The 21,256-nt window shown below is 43.2% G+C and overlaps 1 protein-coding gene across 1 annotated transcript; it reads right to left on the reverse strand.

The window, feature by feature from the left end:
- Positions 1-1,372: 1,372 nt before the first annotated feature.
- Positions 1,373-20,960, reverse strand: LOC139911768 (LHFPL tetraspan subfamily member 4 protein-like). The gene is made up of 4 exons (XM_078288398.1): positions 20,552-20,960; positions 4,258-4,494; positions 2,236-2,252; positions 1,373-1,426 (listed from the first exon to the last, which is right to left on the reverse strand). Exons 1-4 carry the CDS (start codon positions 20,958-20,960, stop codon positions 1,373-1,375), a joined length of 717 nt encoding a protein of 238 aa, XP_078144524.1.
- Positions 20,961-21,256: the final 296 nt, after the last annotated feature.

The following is a 21,256-nucleotide window of genomic DNA, read 5'->3' on the forward strand; positions in this document are numbered from 1 at the left end:
TCATTTCAGTGTGGTGACCCCACCACTCTATGGCTCCCCAGGGGGGATCTTCAGAATTTCATTAATTCATAGGTTTTTATCCCCTATAAATTATTTCCTGCAACGAGGTCAACGCCAAAGCTCTTTTCTTACATTGTAATAAACTGTCTTTTGTGCATCACCTTTCGTGTCTTCCCTGATTGAACTGGTTTGCAAGTCATTGCAAGCAATTTGCTTTTTTCAAAGTGAACTCAAACCATGATTTCTAATTCTGATTTTGACCTAAGTGGAAAAGTAACAGCTGCCATCCAGTCGAGCAATGTAGGTGCGTAAGAGTAGTGCGGCAGGGTGGGTAAAATACTACAATAAGGGGTTTGTTTTGAAGTAATATTCATACAAGGGCAAGTGACAATGTCTTCATTTACCCCTATAAAACTTCAACATTTTTTATGACGAAATTTGTGATCGCACATGATCACTTCGACTCATGGTGCTCTGCGTTTCTGTTGAATATCGAGCGAGATATCCTTTCTAATTCCACAAATCACCATGTTTCAGCGAGGAGTCATAAAAAACACAATGGATTTGCACACACTGCGATGCTCTTCCGGCACAGGGAACACTGAAACCAAGGGTAGAAATACTAGACTTGAATGCATTAGAGTCAGATGAGGTTTTGTTGTAGTCTGTTTGTTAGCAGTAATGCTATTTACATAGTTCAGTATGTACAGTAGAGAATCTCCCAGAGATGTTAGGTTCTGTAAAGCTGCGATGGGGTACTCCTTTTAATTCCTCACATTTTAAGTCCTTAGATGAAGAACCATATAAGTCCCTGTTGAAATGTTTTCAATGTTCAATGTTCTTGCCGCTATATTGTCGACTCTATTACTTGAAGTGTAAATGTTCTTGAAAGTACATAACTTCTGCTATCCGAAACTACAAATGTGCACAACACACAAACTTAAAGTCTTTGAATAACAAGATTTGAAGACATTATCTATCGAAAAATTATAGAGGGACATATGGTTCTTCATCTGAAGGATTCGTTTAATTTCTCACACAAGTCAAGACTTTAAATACAGTAAATCTTTTTTTTTTTATCATAAAGTTATTTGTTGAGAAAGTCGAGTGTTAAATGCACTGTACAACCTTGTATTTTTTTTTTTTTTTCAAAATATAGTTTATCCCAGTGTGTTTCTTTTTTTATTTATCTTACAGAATGCTGTACACTTAGTGTCTGCATTGAGATTGGGTGGTATCCTGATCATTGGAGAGTAGAGTAGAAAGAGGAGAGGAGAGGAGAGAGATGGATGGGGTGGAAAGAAGAGAAGAGAAGAGAAGAGAAGATAAGAGAAGAGAAGAGAAGAGAAGTTGTCCAGGGCCGACGTTGCCCTCAGTGAAGACGCTGTACTCCGTACCTCGGCTCTCTTCTGTCCCGAACTTCAATCTGAGGAAAACAAGACAGAGGATTCAAACTATTGCACCAATTTAGTGTCCATTTTGCTGCAACTTTGGCCATAACATTTACCCCATAGGGCTCACTCACACACACACACACAAACACCATTTGATGGAGGGTCACAAAATGCTAACTGGCTAACCAAGGCTAACGGTAATTTCTGGGCTGTTAGCATTTTGCGACCCTCGATCAAATCACTTTTTTACAGTCGTGCAGTTGTCTGACAACAGAAACAGAAAGATATGTCAGTGACAACACCTCTATTGTGTTATATACTATGCTGAAACAAAATATGCAATGACAGAGTGGGAGGCGACAGAAAGTTGGCTTCTTAACATTGCTGGCAATGGTGAGAACCGACTTGTACCTTATTAAGACGAAGCGGAAGTTCGTCAGCCATGTTTGTGACAAGAGCCTATTACTCCAGGATTTAGTATGGTGATATATCACCTCTTCACTAGATGTTTCTATTGGATTTCTGCTCTAATTAGCTAGCTTACGCCTCTTCATTGGGAAAATGTTATTTATGTCAGCTACAGGCCACCGTAGGCCGTGCCAGAGAGCTGTCCATGATGTTGCAATTCCTTGGTAAGTAAAAGTCCTAGATCGCTCAATGCCCCTTTAAGTCACTGAACCAATGGATCCACTATTCTACCAAACCAACACAAGACATGCAGGCAGGACAGAACTTACTCGTCACAATAAACAACACACCACAACAGTCCAAATCTATGTGATGCAGAATACAGGAGCAAGTGTAAATGATCATAATATTCATAAAGTCAAAGTCGACTTACCCTTGACACAGCAAAATCTGCAAGGAAAAAAAAACAAAAACAAAAACACAAGGGTTGGTATATATGCACAGTAAGGCAACAACAGAAAAGTGCATATTTGTGCAAAACATGAATATGCTTATGTAAGTATCAGCAAAGCATTTAGGTCATCACTTACTGGTGAAAAAAAAACAACAACAAAAACCCCATTTATTTGCTATCTGTGTCTAAGTTGTACACAATTGTACACATTTTTCATTCATTTTTTTCACAGTCTCAGTATGCTCTACTGATGCTATTTTTGTGCGCCCTCATAATGCTGTAGTTCATTTGTTTTTTTCCCATTCTTTTCATTTATGTGCGCTTATCGCTGTGGTGTTTCTGCACTGCACTTCCCAGAGATCAGCTGTCAATCAAACTGTGTGGGCGGAGCTTGGATTTTCTGTTGATGCAGTTTGAGTTTCTCTTCTCTTGAATCACTATTGTGCTATTATAGCAATCAGAGAGGAGCAAAACACATTTATTTATGTGAAAATGTTGCGCGTTATTACTTTAAAAGATCTGTAATAAACAAGAGAAAAAAATGCAAGTTCACACAACTGATGAAGATGCGTTAAATGTGTAAGACCGTCAGTAAGGTTAATCAGATAAGAACAGAGAGACACACCCACGCTCTGGAATCTCTCCAGTTACCATGGAAACCATCATGGAGATAGATTGCTGGAGCACCGAGACATCTTATGTCACCACTCTCTCTCTCCCTCTCTCTCCCTCTCTCTCTCTTGCTTTCTCTCTATTTCTCTATATATGTTTCTCTATCTCTCGCTCACTGTGTCTGTCTTATGTCATGTCTCTCTCTCTCTCTCTCATTCTGCTTCTTTAGGTATTGTTGTACAGCGGGTTTAAACAGCCAAATCGAATAGATAATTCTCATGTAATCCACGCAAAGAACTTTTTATTATTATTATTTTGCTTTATATCTTTCACTCTCCCCCCACTCCCCACCACTGCCTTCTTCTTCTCTCTCTGTCATCTCTCCCTTCTTGTTCTTCTTCTCTCTTTTCATACAGCTCAAACCATGCGATTCAGCTGTCCTGATGCAACATGGTGCAAACTGTCAGAAAGACTCTGGAGGACTCTCTCCCACTCTCATACGGCACTGAAACCAGTTTCCTGAGGTCAGGTTAGAGCGGAGTCACACTTGAACTTGTTTTTTGTTAATGGTCCCCCAAATATAATGCAATACCAGTCAAACGTTTGGACACACCTGATTGAATGTACTATGTTTTTGTTTCTCTTAAAGCCATTTTGATCTGAAGGCTTACACTTAAATGCTTGAAATGTGTTTCTCAGACAAATATAAATAGTGAAGTTGATCCTATGTGTGAATTTCTTTCCAAAGCCTTTGCCTTTCCATCAAAGCAAAGGGCGGCTACTTTAAAGAATCTAAAATATAAGATAGTTTTGATTTGTTGAACACTTTTTTTGGTCACTGCATAATTCCATTTGTGTTATTTCATAGTTTTGATGTCTACTATTATTCTAAAATGTGGAAAATAGTAAAAATAAAGAAAAATGTGGTGTGTCCAAACTTTTGACTGGTAGTGTAGCTGTTTGAAGAGCTGTTTGAATAAGGAAGCATAGTTTTAACATATGTTTTTAATATTTACTAGGGTTAGGGTTTGACCAATATGGGTTTTGAAGCTGATACCAGTGCCAATATTTTTGGATCATGATACTTTGTGCTGATATTCATTATCTTTGGATTGACCTGATCTAATCTTTGAATTTGACAATTTTATGCCCCCCCCAAAAAATACAAGGATTTAGATCATCATGGGACACTAAAACTCTCCATTGAAAGCCAGAGGTGGGTTAGCAGCTCCTTGAGGCAGGGTGAGGCAGGTTTTATTACAGGTTTTACAGACTGTTGAGTCAAATCCTCCCACACCACACTGGAATGACTCCTCTGGTCAGACATCTGAGCTAAAAATAATAATAATACAAACTTATTCATTGGCGTTCCACCGACTCCTCCCTCACCTTTGTTATCTGTCTGCAAGTCATCCAGATAGAAGTCCGTCTGCCGGTTTCCCAGGACGAAGGCCAGGAAGGAGAGGATGAGGGCGTCCAGGATGCCCATGATGGCCAGCATGTAGGCCCAGCGCACGGAGCAGTCGCCCAGGGAGTACTTCCCCGTCTGCTCCCCGCACATGTCCCGGATCACCTCGGCGTCCCAGCCGTCAGGGAAGATCATGCAGCCCAGCACCAGGCACACTCCTGGGGGGAGGAGATGGAGGAGGACGGGGGGAGCGAGGAAGGAAGGAGGGGTAAAGAAAGTGAAGTTGAGGGTCAGGGAGGGGGAGTAAGAGGAGGAAGGGAACGAGGAGGAGGGAGTAAAAGATGGACGATGTGAGGAGAAAGAAAGAAAAGGGTGGGGGGACAAGGGGGAGCGGGTGAGAGACGGATGAAGAGGGAAAGAGGGAGTGGGTGAAAAAGTAGAGGTGGGACGAGCGGAGATGGAGGGAAGTAAGGGGGAGAGAGAGGGGTGAGAGATAGTTGCTGGATTTCCATGGCTATTCAGCTGATGACAATGAAATTCAGCTTACATGAATGTGAATACATCCCCGTTAAAAATGATACTGATAAATACATAAATAGCAGACTAGGATAATGACTAACTGTACGGGCCTGAATGTGTTGCTTTCAGCTGTGGGTTTTACATGTAGGTGGAGAGGGAAATAGTGATAGCGATACCCTTACTCAAAACGTGTGGCTGCATTGCATTCTGGTCTATTGAGGCTTCTGTCAGTGGAGAAGTTGGTCTCTCTGCCTCTTCTACGATGGATTTCTCCCTGTATGATTGTTGAATCACACCTCGCTCTTTCAGTCTGAGGGACTGACACCAAAACCTGATGTTTACCGTTTTTAGATCACTGAAACATTTTCTGCTGTCAGACTGCATTGTAGCTGCTGGAAATATCCATGGGTATAAGAAAGAACCAAAGAACAAAATGGACCCAGGAATGCAAGGAACATCACCAACAACCGTTTGTAACAGTGTTAAAGTGTTTTAGGGGGGAGTTTTCCTTTAAGACTGATTCTCATGTCTTTGCATCTATGGGTGTGTGAGGTGTGTGTATCTGTGTGTGTCCGTACATATGCTTACATTTGCAGCACACGTTTGCTTAGCTGTGTGTTTCTGTGAGTGCATTCATATGTGTGTGTGCATGCTGACGCACATCTGAACCTTAACCCTGCCTCCACTACCTTCAGCCATAGGGAGACGGGCTAATCCCAGGCTGCTCTGTAGCACCAAACAGCTCATCCATCAAGGTGACTGGGCTCACACTGTTAACTGTTTCAGTTCTACATGCACTTCGTTTCTCCAAAGGAACCTTTAATGGTAAGAAACTAAACTTTATCCAAATCCTATGTCAATCATATTATTTTCTCTGCTGATTCTAGCTCTTCATTTGAGCCTCAGCTAGTCATATATTCAAAACTTAGGTGCCATTTGGTTATGCAAGCGCCATCTCACCACCATTGAAAAATGGGACACCATATGATACCTTGTCATCATTTCCATGTCAACTAACATAACATTTCATCAGAAACATCGGAATCTTTCATCATAAGCTACACTTCGCACATGGTAGCTACAAATGGCAGTGAGAGGTAACTGCTTGTCACAGCCCCAGCCAGTCTGTGATGCTTTATACCAAAGGAAACCAAAGGGATGAGAGAAAGGAAGATCTAATCTTGGTGAGTCCAGCTTTCTCTGGACAGAGTGCTGCTCACTGCTGTTTAGGAGACACTTGGGATTTCACTCTTAAGTTTTGATTTGTCCCTTCCTGTGGGCAGAGAAGTGTCCATACCTAACACCATCTACAGTGAATCTACAGTGTCTCAATTAGTGGGGATAGGACACTCTTCTCTATTGCAGCCACACTTCATGATTTAGGCTGATAAGACGGCTGCATTTTTGTGCAGAAAAATCTTGCCTAGTGCAGCTTTAAACACTGCAGATATGCACAGAATTTAGCTGACTGTGCATCAAAGCCAACACCTATACAGGTAGACAAGGTGTAAAGAGTTAACAGCGAGACAGTAGAATGATGGAATGCACGTACACATGCACAGCATACACACAGAGACACTTGAGACTGGGCAGTAAGTCATTTAAGCAGACACACAGACGTAAATCGCACGCGTTTGCACAAACACACACACACACACACACACACACACACACACATACACATACACAAAAGTGAGTGAATGCAACCCGCACAAATGCACAGATGCATGCATACGAAGCTCTCTGGGGAGATACACCCATGCAATTTCAAGGCTACAATGCAAATGGTAATCTATACGCTGCACCTCTCCTCATCCATCAAAGTGAGCTGCATCACTGGGGAGCTGATTGTGCCATAGTCTTTGCTTACCAGCACTGTTTAACCAGCAGTCAGCCTAAAGGAGGGACATGCATGGCAGACATCACACTGGGTCTTCATTCAAGACCGGACATGTCTTATCCACCGGCAACGTCACTTGCGGTCCAAGATAAAACGTCAGGCGAGACGTCGATTATTACGCTTCAGCCCTACGGATGTTCAAAGGATTTAACGTCTCGAACTCAAGTGGTGTGCAGTTAACATGTGAGTGCTTTAAGTGCTGTGCGTCTGCTCTTACTTTTTGAATGTAAATGAGAGGAGGTGAGCGAGGCAAACCAATACAGACAGAGAGAGAGAGATCAGTGACTGAGATGTAAAAACACAAGAGGATGATGGCTTTGGGCTTTAACCAGATTACGCTGATCTGCTGGGAAACGGCTAAATGTACGAGGCAGAATCTTTAGAGACTGTTAGCGTCAAAGACTCGTACGTCAACAGCAAGTTTGGACAGACGGATAGACGCAACGCTCCGGAGATGTGCCCCTTTACCGCTTCCAACAAATAAAACTGCCTTTCTCTCCCTGACTGATATTCCACTGGTTTACACTTTTGAATGAGCCTTCACTGTGTTAAGTCTCGCCCCAACATCCTGTTTCAACAGGAAATACATCAAATCAAGGAAGTAAAGATGCCGTTTCATGGGGTCTTTAAAAATGTACACAAACCCCAAATTTTTCAGGCGTTTAGGACAAGGTTTTCATAAGGTGATGATTAATTTGCATTGGCTTTCAGGGAACCAGATGTGTTAAACTTTCTCCACAAAGAAACGACTAATGTCTACTTTCAATTCAGGTTAAAGGTCCCATATGGTGTAAAACAGGATTCCCCTTGCCTCTGTGATTATAAAGGAGTTGGATGGTCTATCTAAACATGGTGAAAGTTTCAAAACGCACGGTCGCCAACTAAATCCACACAATCCATATTAGAAAAGCGAGCCTCTAAACGAGCCGTTTGGACTTCCGTAACTTTGTGGCGTCACAAAGGTTCGCTCATTATCATTTTTGTAAGAAATAATAGACTAACAAAGTGTTTTTTTCAAAGCGGTTGAGCGGTTGTCATTGTTTATTACCGGAGAGTTTTCCCTACCTGTAGCCGCCGGGCCGCGGCGTCTCACGTTTCACTCTTGAAACGGTTAGCCAATCAGAACAGATGGTCGTTAATATTAATGAGCCTTAAAGACACAGCGACAGAAACAGCCTGTTCTTGGTAAGGCTCAGAGAGATGCTGGAAAATGAACGTGTAAAAATGGATTGACTGTTTTTGGCACCACACACACAGCTTTGAATGGACCTCAAGACATAAAATAAAACACTGGAAAATGGTGAATATGGGACCTTTAAAAAACTTGATAACAAAAGCAATCAAAGGTGCCAAAATTGGAATTTTGAGATTTTTAAATGACTGCTACACCATTCAAACCACTGTAGGAGGATATCTGTGTTTGTGGCGTCTGCAGGAGATGGATCTAAGTGTATTAAAGCAAAGTCCATTAGTCACATGGTTGAGCCCTGTCACATTAGTGATTCTCTGTTTAACCTTCTAACCATCCGTCACAAGAGAACGCGGTCTGCAGTGTGAACACCATGCCGACACGAGTCCCGCTTCAAGCTGAGACATCCCTCCGTTTTGGAAATTGGGACCGCTCCTCTGACAAAACGATCGGCGGCGTAATGAGAGAATATAATGAGAAAGAAATATAATGAGTATAATAAGTAATGAAAGAATATAAGCGCGATGAAAGCAATCATCGTGGGAAATCATCGAGTTATTAGCTCTTTTACGGCCTTGGCATACGAGATATTAACATGGATGAAAGATGATAAAATCACCTGTATTTTTTTTTTTTAACTGATTAATGAATATCAGATATTTTTTTAGGGGTGTATTCTCCCCTGGAATTAAACCCTTGTGATTGGGAGTGTCTTGAAACTCCAATATGGTGGGTGTTTTCTTTGTGTTTTTGAGATGAAATCATATAGTTTTGACAAAATGATTGAAGAATTTTGGGTAAAAATCAATTCCAAAACGGATATATACAGCATTCTGGAATAAAACCCTTTATATTTGTGAACCACAAGGTAATGCGACAATAATGAATCGCACCGCCACAGAGAGGGGATGCGATCTCTCCATCTTCCCCCCTCTCTCTCTCTCTCTCTCTCTTTTCAACCCCAGCGTTTACGTGGGCACCAGCGGGCTAAAAATAACTCCCACCTTCCCACAACCCAGGAAAAGCCTTTTGAAGTTGTTGGGGTAGGGGGGGGTGGGTGGGGGGGGTTTCCTCTTCCTTCCTCCTCTTTCCCTCCCTCCCTCCTTTCCTCCCTCCCTTCTTCCCCCACTCCGCTCGCCCTGCCTCCTGTCAAGATATTCCTCAACTTGTAGGGAGGAAACTTCAAAGAGGGATCTAACAGAGAGAGAGAGAGGGGAGGATGGGAGGGAGAGAAGAGAGATGGAGAGAGAGAGAGAGAAGAAGGAGAAGAGGCTGGCTCCTGCTGCTGATAGCATCCTTTATTTCCTTTCTCACTTTCATTTTCTTTTCGCGGCAGCCTTTCGCAGCTGACGGCTTCGCGGCACATCAAACCCCTGACAACACTTGGAAATGCGTTGCCATGTCTCATCTGTGATCTATCCACTTATAAATACTTGGCACCTTCTTATTTATAGCACGCTGCAGCTATTTTTAGCCTCATTACATAACAATTTTGTCAAACTCTCTCATCCACTCCTCTCAGCATGTCCACACAGATGCTTTTTTTCCCAGTTCCAGACAGACACAGCGTAAGAAATGATTATATAAGTCTTCTAAAAATACGTCACTGTGCTATATATAAGTGTGTGTGAAGTATTTTTTGATGGGAGCAGCTCCAGGCTGCACAGTTTTTCCTCCTGAGCAGCAGCTTGTGTGTGTGTGTGTGTGTGTGTGTGTGTGTGTGTGTGTGTGTGTGTGTGTTTGTTGAGTTTCATGGCCCCGGGGTTACAGTTAAACCGACTCCATCCAACACTGTGTCAAGTGTGCCGCCAGACTCATTTTACACCCAGAACTGCAGTAATTATATGTGCTTCAGATTGTCCGATCGCACCTACACACACACACACACACACTCATACAGGTGCGCACACACACACCCAGCTCTCTCAAACACACATATTGACACACAGTAGATATGAATGACCTTGACTCTCCAATCAAGCAACATCGACTGCCTTATTGTCCCAATGCTCTCACTGTAGCAAAATGTGTCACAAATGATTATTATTGGGAATCAACAAATTAATTCAAACAGCATATCCACTATTAGGAAAAGAACTTATTCAAATTCAAACCAGTGTGAAAAAATAAAATTTGTTAAGGATCATCATTTAAGATTAAGATAAAGTGGTGACATTGTGTTTTTGCAATATAAACTCATGAATCTTGGGTATCATTTTTTCTAAATGAATATAGCTAACTATTATATCCCCGGTGTTATGAAAATCTCTTAACACCAATTTCATTACTTCAATTGAAGGATTATGTGGTTCTCTATGGTTTCAGAAACTAGCTGACACTTATGAAAGAGCTTATAAACCCCCTTCAAAACCTGGATCAACTCTAAAAAGACTGTATTTCTGAGTTTCTGCAAAGTTAACGCGTCACAGATGCGAGGTTTTCCGCCCGACAAAGACAAATACTAATCCGGATCATTAAAAGCGCTCAAGTCGCCTAACCCACTGAAGCCGGTGCGGTTTGAACCCGGCTGCAGTGCAGGAGCGGAGCGGCAGAGAGCGAGGTGTGAACATGATTGCATTAAGAGATCACAGAGTCCGATCCATAATGTAATAAAGCTGTCTGGGGTCGGCCCTCCCTCTGCTCCGCTGTCCAGACCTTGGCCCGCTGTCCTCCATCTATCTAATGGACTGCTGTGTGTGTGTGTGTGTGTGTGTGTGTGTGTGTGTGTGTGTACATCGCTGAGAGGGCACTTTACAGGATGTTGCTGCCGCCAGGGTTCACTGGCCCACTTGGCAGGGAGCGTTCTCTCTCTCTTTTTTTTCTTCTTAACTTACATTCTTTCAATCTTTCTCTCTTTCGATCGCAATCTCTCTCTCTGATTCGGCATTTCTAGTATTTTTTTCTAACCTTATTTTTTTCTACAGTCCTCTACTTCTACTCTTTCTCTTTTCTCTCTCTCTTCTATTCTTCCCTCCACCATCCCCTCTCTGTCTCTCTCTCTCTCTCTCTCTCTTTCTCTTCTACTGTTCTACTGGCAGCCATTGAGCAGCTCCACGGTACAAGATCTTCACTCTGTCTCTTTTCTCTCTCTCTTCTATTCTTCCCTCCCCCCCACCCCAGCTCTCTCTCTTTCTTTCTTTCTCTTCTACTGGTGGCCATTGAGCAGCTCCACGGTACAGGATCTTCACTCTTTCTCTTTCTCTCTCTCTCTCTCTGGTGGACATTGAGCAGCTCCATGGTACAGGATCTTCACTCTTTCTCTCTCTCTTCTCTTCTATTCTTCCCTCCACCATCCTCTCTCTTTCTCTCTCTCTCTCTCTCTCTTTCTCTCTCTCTCTTTCTTTCTTTCTCTTCTACTGGTGGCCACAGAGCAGCTCCATGGTACAGGATCTTCACTCTTTCTCTTTTCTCTCTCTTCTCTTCTGTTCTTCCCTCCACCATCCTCTCTCTCTCTCTCTCTTTCTCTTCTACTGATGGCCATTGAGCAGCTCCATGGTACAGGATCTTCACTCTTTCTCTCTCTCTTCTCTTCTATTCTCCCCTCCACCATCCTTTCTCTCTCTCTCTCTCTCTCTCTCACACTCTCTCTCTCTCTTTCTCTTCTACTGGTGGCCATTGAGCAGCTCCACGGTACAGGATCTTCACTCTTTCTCTTTTCTCTCTTCTCTTCTATACTCCCTCCACCATCCTCTCTCTCTCTCTCTCTCTCTCTCTCTCTCCCTCTCTTTCCCACTCATCTCGGTGTCCTTCACTGGCCGAGGAGGCAGCCGCTGGCACGACTCCCGCAAACAATTTGGAAAGAGGACTGGCAGGCGCACAGAGGCTCGCCCATAACCGTATAATGTGTCACCGCACAGGTCCAAGCATCGTGTTTCAATCGAGCCACGCAATCATCATCATGGTCATCCATCTCATGTCATATGTAGAGGATATGGGCAGTTGAAACTAACTTTTACCTCCTTTTATCTAATAGATTTTGAAAATAAAAGGTGATTCCAGTCCCTGTAATTTTAGCTTGTCTATGCTCTTCTTCTCTGGTGTTCATACCGGTTAAGAACACATGAAGAAATAGCTATATATGAGCATCAGTCCAGGCTTCATGTTGTTTGCTAGGCTTTCCAAGCATGAAGAACTGCATCTGTCTCCTTCTACCCATAAACCCTTGTGTTTCGGGGTGGTTTCTCACTGCTAATGAACTGCATCTCACTTCTCTTGTTGGAGGACAGAGACTCGCATTATTAAACGTCTTGGTGCGATTATTTGATGCCACCAGAGTTCGAATGCCATCGTTCTCACCTGGCCAAACAAACCGAACTAAAGGAGGAAACACTGCAGAGAATGCACCCTTGATCATGATGTTTTCCAACAAAAATCAGCTTGAGACCCTGGGTTACAAATCATTGCCTTTCAACAAATCAGCAGATTATTTCAGCCTGACATACAGCAGAAAGAGAATGACCGATATATCCTTTTGAAATAGGTGTTGCTCAGTAAAGGTTACAAACTGAAGGAAAGAGATACATTAAGAATGCATAAGGATACAAGGAGGCACGAAACATTCATGTACGATAGTGGAGGGATTCTCCACCAGTTCTCTCTCCGTCTCTGTGTCCCTCACTCATTGTTTCTGCGTATGTCTTATCAGCACACTGTAGCTTTAGGGTTTTCCTCTTTGTCTCTGTCTTTCTCTCTGTTTCTGCTGCTGCCTCCTCTCTCTCTCTCTCTCTCTCTCTCGCTCTCTCTCTCTCACACACGCTGAGTGACAATGCTGAGACGGGTCAAAGGAATCCATTATTCAACTGTCAGGTTATTTTTAGAAACACCCTGGTGACTTTGGAATTATTTATTAAGCGCCTGATAATTAAAACATGTACATTTGCTTGGGAAAGGCCGGACAGAAATCTCAGAGAGAGAGAGAGAGAAAGGCAGGGATATCCCCCGGGGAGACTCTCCCCCTCTCTCTCTTTCTCTCTCTCTCTCTCTCTTTCTAGTTCTATATTTAACTCGACCACTGCAGCACCTATTTAGCTCCTGCAGGCTTACTGGAAACACATGCACGTGGATGCATTTATCTACATATACGCACTGGCACAGCAATGCGTACGAACCTACACATACACACACCGTATACACACACACACACACACACACACACACACACAGTCTTTACATATTTACTAGCCCAGCAAGAACGAGAGAAGAGAATGAAAACGCTCTCATCAATAATGCAGCGCTCACACCATCATATACACATTTACCCACTGTCTTACATGCTCACGTGAACAGACGCATGAGGGCGTGCACGCACACACACACACACACACACAGAAGCAGATGCATACCGTAAAACATGCACACACAAACTCATTCACTTAGTGTGTTTCACTGACTACTCTCTCTCTCTCTCTCTCTCTCTCTCTCGCTTGCCCTCACTGCATTAAGCGATTTACTTCACTCTGCTTGTAAGAATGAAGAACATTTATGGGGCAGAGAGGGACAACAAAAGGACATGTTGGCACAATGAAGAAAAACACCCCTTTTGTGTGTGTGTGTGTGTGTGTGTGTGTATGTGTGTGTATGGGAGAGAGAAAGAGAGGAATGGTTTTATAGGGAGCACTAAAGCCAAGCACAGGTATACGACCAGAGTAATGAAAAGAGCACAATCCTTCTTCATTAATATAACAAACACACACACACACACACACACACACACACACTGCTGCAGCCCCACGGATATCTGTCAAACATCAGTAAAATGGGTGGAAGAAAGTAAAAAATAAATAATAATAAATAAGTATGAGTCAAAAACTCAGAAAACGAAACATAATCAAAAGGACTGCGGACCTTCCCATGAATCTCTGGGATAACAGCAGGATTTGAGAACATTGCGTCTTGGAAATGAAAGTAAATAAAAAAGCTCTTCATTCTGTTACAGGTGAGTCTGTGCACAATAATGACTGTCTCTGCCCATTGATCTGTACTGGACCAAAAATAACACACGTCATTTGGACGTACATTTTTGTCCCAGCACCTTCCAGGACGGTGAGTGCCTGCGTCTGTTGCTCCCGCTGAGAATCCAACCCTTCACCCTGGAAGTGTTACCGCCAATTATGAAAGAGGCTTCAATTTTCTATTAAGGGCAAGAGTGGAGGGCGCTTGAAAGTGTCAGAAGTAGGATTCAAGCATAGTGGAGTTTTAGTTCTACAAACATTTCTGGAGCCACAGAATCGTAGTTTTTCAGAGCGCAGGTTAGCTAACTGGCTAACTTGAATAGCAAAGAAGGAATAGTGGCCCAAATAGTATAAATATAAATACAAAATAAAAATGGTGATGATTTTTCTTTCAAGTATACATGACCATGGCATTCATGATGTTAGCAGGTTAGCTAACTAGCTTACTTAAATAGCTATAGGCTAGTGTGGCTAGTTTGAACTTGGAAACTCAGCTATAGGCTAACTAGCTAAGATAACTTATTGCATTTTTTCAGCTAGTAGCAGAGCGCTAGTCTTCATAATATTAGCTTCCTCCTCTCTTACCTCTTGTCTTTTTCACCGGGCTTCAGTCTAATGTTACTTGGCTCCGCCCACTGAGGTTTAATTCAACCAATCAGATTATTTCTGCCTCCAGAGCAGCTCTGCCTCAGAGAAATGTGTGTACAACATTAAATCCAATCTGCAGAACTCAAACCCACACCTCCCTGGAAGGCTGCAACCTAAATGTGCGCCTCCTCTGACAAAATGATTGCTGGTGTGAACATACATTTCATCACTGAATATTATTGAAGTGATTGGCTATCTTTAGAGCCTCGGTTGTGAATTGCTATATTTAATTAAGCCTACATGTTCTACTTCTTTACATATTCTTCAGTGCTGATCTACTGTTCTCCTCCACAGGCAGACCAGCATCCTCAAAAAAAGATCTAAAACTACTCTACAATCCCTGGACAAGCTGCTAGCCCGAGGTCCTTACACATCTATCTATCACACACACACACACACACACACACACACACTCACTCGCAGACTTTCTCCCTCTCTTTCTCTGTCTCTCTCCTTGTTTCTCATTCACACTCTCTCTATTCCCCTCACTAAGACACATTTTTCTCTTGGTGCTCTCTTTTCCTCTCTACTTGCATCTCTTTTTTTCTCTCTCACTCGCTTTCTCTCTCTCTCTCTCACACACACACACATGCACACACACAAACACACACCCCCAAGGAGAAGGAGCAGCCGCTGACAGGTCGTTTCTCCCAGGACAGCTTCTCTCCTGCGCCACGGCCCATGTCCTGCTTAGTTCTGTTTAATATTGCAGCAGACGGGGTCAGACGTGAGCGGGGGATGGAGGGATGAGTTGATGGAGGAGAGGAGGGAGACGGGGAGTCACCGAGCAGCAGCGGCTAGCGGGCCGCCGAGCTTTTGACAGCGCTCACTGAGAGATGGGAGAGGAGAGGAGAAGAGAGGAGAAAGAGGTGATAGAAGAAAAGAGGGAAATGGGAAAGGTACAGACAGTGGACCGCTGAGCAACTGGTCCTCCTTGAGAAAAACGTCTTCTGTGGGGAGCAGAAAAGTCAAACCTCGCCTGCATTTCCCAAAAGCCTCTTGCACTAAACTCATCTTTGTTCCGAACAAGACGAGTCAAATCTGAAGCCGTACCAGTTTTTCCCAGAAGCATTTTGCTCTAAATTCGTCTAAATTCGAAGGGAAGGTGCAACAAGCGAAGACGTTCACAGACCTTAGGTGCGTTTGGGCAATCCAGCCCTCGTCTTGTTCTTTCTTTTTTTTTTTTTGCTGAAGAAAAATGCTGCTCGGTCCAGAATGTAAGCATATAAAAATGACCCCATTATTCATTTTCCTATGGAGGTGTGACATAGCTGGAGGAGGACAGGAGGAAAGTTGCCTATTAGCAGGCAGTTGGCGGCTCACTAATGGCCCAACCGTAGCCCACTTTTAGCTGCAGTTGGTCTGTACTTAAACATAATGCTGATCTCATTTTTTCCTAGTTTAAGCCTTCTGCGTGACCATTTATCACTCATTTGTCCACTTTTAAACGTTCTGCTGGTAAATTGTTGATCCATGGAGTGGTAACCATTGTTGCCACTGCCTCCCCGCCCAGTTACCCTGCTTTAGTACTGCAGGATTTCACAATCAATTCCCTTTGGGTTTGGAGCAACAATGCAGCAGCAGTGCAGCATGCATGCAAGAACTTGGACAACTACTGTATGGCTTCATTTGTACTGGTGGACCTTGGTTTGTCTATGATTTGTCCTGCAGACTGCTGGCCTTCTATTGCCTTGGTTTTGCCTTCTTGTTGTACCATAGCTTGTGCAAACAGTGTTAAACCTTCGTCCAGGTCACCATTGGCTCATTTTGGCTCATTTGGTTGTTTTGGTACACTTGGTACCACTCCAATGCCAAGAGGTGGCGTGCTCTGGTCCTTTTCAAGTACATTAAACTTATAGAAAATGAGTCTGTTTAGCACACATTGTGGCCAACTTTGGCTCATTTTCATCTCATAGATGCCAATGCACACTGCGTCACTTGGCTGTGCTAAGAGGCCTGTGTGGTATTTTGGCCAAGGTGCCATATTTCTTTTTCACTTTTTCACTCTTTTTCACAACCTGTATTTACTGTAACCAAAAAGTCCCATTGAGATTAAGGATCTTTTTTTAAGGGAGACCTGGTGGCCGAGAAATCGGCATCAAGACAATATCACATATAAGCAAAAAAGGACAATCAACATCACATTAGTGGTAGCCAAGTGCAAAGTTAGAATTTGCAACATAAATGCTCAAAAGGCAGCAACACATAATCTGACCATCAGGATCCGGGCCCAAACAGCTCCCTAATTGACACATTTGGTGCATTTGGCCTAAATCTAGGCCACCATTGGTTCAAATTGGCCCTTACTGGAGTTGCTCTGGTACACTGTGTCACTGTGCTGTGCCAGAAGACCTGCTGCTATACCCAGCGGGGCAGAGCGGATGATTAAACGATCATCTCCAAGGTGGTGAACAGCATTAGGCTGTCGGCCAAGCCTATTAGACAACTCACCTCTACTACACATCACACACATCCACTGGAAGGACAGTGAAACCTTCTGAAGTTTCACAAACTCTGGTGCAATCAGAAAGTAGAGGGAACACAGGTCTAATTTACTTGAAAAATAAATAAAAAAAAAGTGATATTTTATCATTGCCAGGGCTTAGCATATGAGGAAGAAGTAGGCCTTACTACTACTGTCTACTATACTGAAATTTTACTTTAGCAGAAGAAAAACTGATGTAAAAATCTAGGCTGAAATCTGGGTTTGTCACGATTTCTCTGCTTTGGCGGCGAGAAGTATTTGAAATGATGTTCGGACTACAACCAAACCACAGAAGTGTTACATTATCAAAGGTATGTCACTCATGTGCAGCTCACCAGTCAACAGTTCCTACCCTAGTAAAAATGGCTTCCCCAGACCTGGTAGGCTCTGAACTTTTGTAATGACATTAGGCATGACATAGCCTATGTTTGTGTAAATATGCGACTTGACAATAAGAGCAGTCTGCATGTGCCGCTAGCATATCAGTCAGGTTTGCCAAAAATTGTTTTCAATATAAGCTCTTTGGGTAGGATAGTATGCTAACGGCACTTGGCTACCCAGCGCAGGTAACCTGTGTGAGCTAACATTAGTTGGATAGTAGCAGACTTTTGTTTACAAACTATTGAACACTCTAAAAATAAAATTCTGAAATGTATGTCATTATTCCATCCATTACAAAAAAAAATGCTGATCCCCATTAATCAATAATGTTACTACATTGATGTTTCTTTTGCTATTAGCTATCAAACTGGCTAGCAAAGCTAGCGAGCCAGCTAGACAACAACCAGGCTAACGCAAACCAGTAACACTAGATGGATGGCTTTTTGTCTAATGCAAACTATACCACTATCATAGATAAATTTAAGAATTTAATTTTACAGTTAGGTAACTTGTTTCCTCCATGCTTGCACAGGTTTGATGATAGAGTTTACACTTATGCCACTCTCTGATGCAAGGTTTTACTTGGACTGTAATGTAGGATGTGTAAAGTGTAATGGATTTAAAAGGTAATGAAGTATAATACTTAGGTCAAGACATACTTAAATGAAAGTGCTGCCGATGGCTGAAAGGGAGCCAGGTGCTTCAGCAGAATCATCACATTCACAGTGACATTACGGAAGTAATGCCAGTCATTTGGCTTTGCCCTCCTCCTCCTCCTCCTCATCATCCTCCTCATCATCATCTACGTTCTCATCCTCATTTTCATCATCATCAATGGAAGAGGCAGTGCTGCAGTGGCACTGTTTAGGGCATTGTGTGTTGTTCTAGTCACTGATGTCTTGCATCAGGTTTGCATGTTAGAGACCCAGGTTAAATTCCTGTTAAGTCATGAAGATTTACATGAAGAGAGTGTAATCTGCACCTCTGCCTCTCAGTCTTTTATGCAGATTGTAGAGCACCAAACCCTTCCAACACTCTCTGCAGAACAGAGGACGGAGTGGGCAGATAAAAATGAGAAAAAGAACAATACGGAAGGGAAAAAAGTGCTGATCTCTCTCTCTCTCGCTCCCTCTCTCCCTCTTATTGAGTATGCTGACTGTTTCGGTACAGAAAACTGACTCCCACGCTATTCTGCCTGGCCTATTTATCACATTGATCAGCTTATAAAGAAGACGGATATGCACAGGAGGTTTGCTGGAAATATGAGTATGAGGAGGGAGAGCACGATTTTGTGCAGCTTCTGTAATCTACAGCACGGGGCTCTCCCTACACCAGGGTGACGTCTGGCCCACATGGGTAGCTTACACACTTGGCCGGGTAACATCTGTTCACCTTAGGCCTAACTGTTGTTTCACACTATGTCTGAAGTGTAACAATCCTCCATATAATAAGAATAATCTTTATATAGCACTTTTCAAAAAGTGAGAAAGTGCTATAAAGTGCTTCACAATCAAGAGATATTGTTGCAAAATGCCCTAGTGCAATGGCATTGGGAATCGGCAGAAAATTGAGAAAGTCAGTAGCAAGAGAGAATAGAGAGAATTTCTACCTTTAAAATTAGGCAGACTATTCAGTCAGTATGAGTGTCAATATCTTTACCCCAAAGCTAGAACCTAAACACAAAACCTTTAATCTGTGAAGCCAGCAAAAGATCTGCAACCACCACTGGAAGCACCATTGATGATCAATTGGACATTGGAAATTTTTGGTGCTACCAGTTACAAACTCCGAAACCCCTCTAAAGTCATCCTGGGTACTGTCAAAGTGCTCACAAAATCAGTTTCTCACAGTCAAAGTCACATGTCCAAAATACAACTTCACAAATCTATACTGAGCTGTCCAAAACTACAATAATATCATGATCACGTGACCTTAAATAACATTTGTCAATCCCATGTTAGAGACCCCCCCTCTGTCCACCCCCAGTACTGAAGCTGCTCGGTGGTCAGTTCAGGTAGCAGGTGTAAAGTATCTCTCCAACACCATCTGTCCTCCAGGCATGTAGGCTAGAGAAACCCCCACTTCCCCCAAATCACTTCTACAAACTGTAATCTATCCACGAACACGCGGAAAACAAAGCTCACCTGCCTGGAAACACTAATCCAATCAACCTGAATTCATCCCTCAAAATAGCAATATCGGCCCCGGGCCCCGGCTGCAGGAGACTGCATTCATAACTCCACTGCATCGGTCTATATGATGAGCCGAAATGAATGAATGAATGAATAAAATTTGCATTTCATCAGCATAAATTTACGATCCCCTCGCTTTCTTTAGAAATTCAGCGGGGTGCCCTCGGAATATCAATGGTAACAGGCTGGATCCATGTCTAGTACTGCCTTCACTGCAATTCAGCAGCGTGAATAATAGCTACAATATATTCCCACTGTCTCAACACTGAGTCGTGATGCTTCTTTCAGCAGAAACGGTAATAGAAAAACGTGCAACGGCACTAATTAACCGTAGCAAGACGACAGTATATTGATTTCAGTCGGAACTGCTGCATAAAAAGCTTTCAAATACGATGATATCCCTATGATATTCCCATAGGAACTTACACTGTGCCTGCGGTGCTCAATAGTGAGTTTATAGTGGCCTCATCGTGCTCTAAGGTATTTTGTATCTTCTATGGCAGGCCTATCACTATAATATTCCTATTGGGACTTGTAGCTGTGCTGTGATATTTCCTTCTAAAATATATTATAGGGTGAAGTTCTTATAGGTCTAATGTTACTCTACCATAATATAGGATTAACTGATTTTGGTGGACTTACAGGCGGATGGGTACTACTCAAGGCGGTGATGTGGTGGTGGTGAATGAAAACGTAAACTACTGTCTGAAATCCAGTCAGTTATCATCATAAGGCTTCACAGCTAGTAGTATAACCTAAAGAAAATATCAGCTATGCTTTTCCCCATTCAAGGATGGCATATCTTCATATAACATCAGTTTGATACTATGTATTCACCTCATTGTTATCTCGGCCTGGTCGTCTGGGCAGGTAAGGTGGGTAAACCCTATTTGAATAAAACAGTGGGGTCATTTGAGTTTGAGGTGCCTGGTTCCAAAGCCTGAGCTGTTGCATCTGCCCACATAACAAGCCTATACTCTGAAGTCTCTTTTCTCCCCCTCCAGCCTTACCGCACAGCAGCTGCATCCAGGCGCAGGTCTTGTAGACGGTGGAGGTGTTGCAGAAGAAGAAGAGCGCCATGCAGGCGATGCAGCTGAGGATCAGCACCATGGACAGCAGCACGAACACCGAGGCCGCCTTGAAGGCTCCGGACGGGATGGAGCTGAAGTCGGCGAAGCTGCCCACGCAGGTGAGCTCCCGGCTGGGCGACGGCCCGCTGCCCACGCAGTAGTGGAAGAGGCCGAAGTAGCCGGCCTGCGGCGTGTTGACGCTGTCGCCGATCCAGTAGGGCTGGATGAACACCACCACGTTGACGATGGCGAAGCAGATGGTGAAGATGGCCCACAGCACCCCGATGGCGCGGGAGTTGCGCATGTAGTTGTCGTGGTAGATCTTGGAGGCTTCTTGCGAAGGCAACATGTTTGGTGTTTTTTTTGTTTGTTTGTTTTGTTTTGTTTTTGTTTGTTTTTTTATATCCCCCTTTCCACCCCCGTCCACCTCCTCTTAAAGACTCTCACAGGAAATAAATGCGGGGTCTCTTCAAAAGAAATTCCAGACACCTAGACCCCACTCACCACCCTGCTCTTGTATCTTTTTTTTTTTCTCTCTCTCTCTCTCTCTCTTTCTATCAAAGCTTTCCAGCGCGTAAGAAACAGCTTCTCTCTTCCTCGCTTTGGCTCTTTCTAATGTGGCTGTTTATTAGGCTACTGAATGGG

This window comes from Centroberyx gerrardi, chromosome 14 (genome assembly GCF_048128805.1).
Source record: "Centroberyx gerrardi isolate f3 chromosome 14, fCenGer3.hap1.cur.20231027, whole genome shotgun sequence".
NCBI classification, from domain to species: domain Eukaryota; kingdom Metazoa; phylum Chordata; class Actinopteri; order Beryciformes; family Berycidae; genus Centroberyx; species Centroberyx gerrardi.

Coding starts and splice junctions, on each gene's coding strand:
- LOC139911768 (XM_078288398.1), bottom strand. CDS start 20,960: ATGTTGCCTTCGCAAGAAGCCTCCAAGATCTACCACGACAACTACATG. Junction 4,495..20,551: donor CTGGATGCAGCTGCTGTGCG/GTAAGGCTGGAG, acceptor TCCTCCCCCCAG/GAGTGTGCCTGGTGCTGGGC.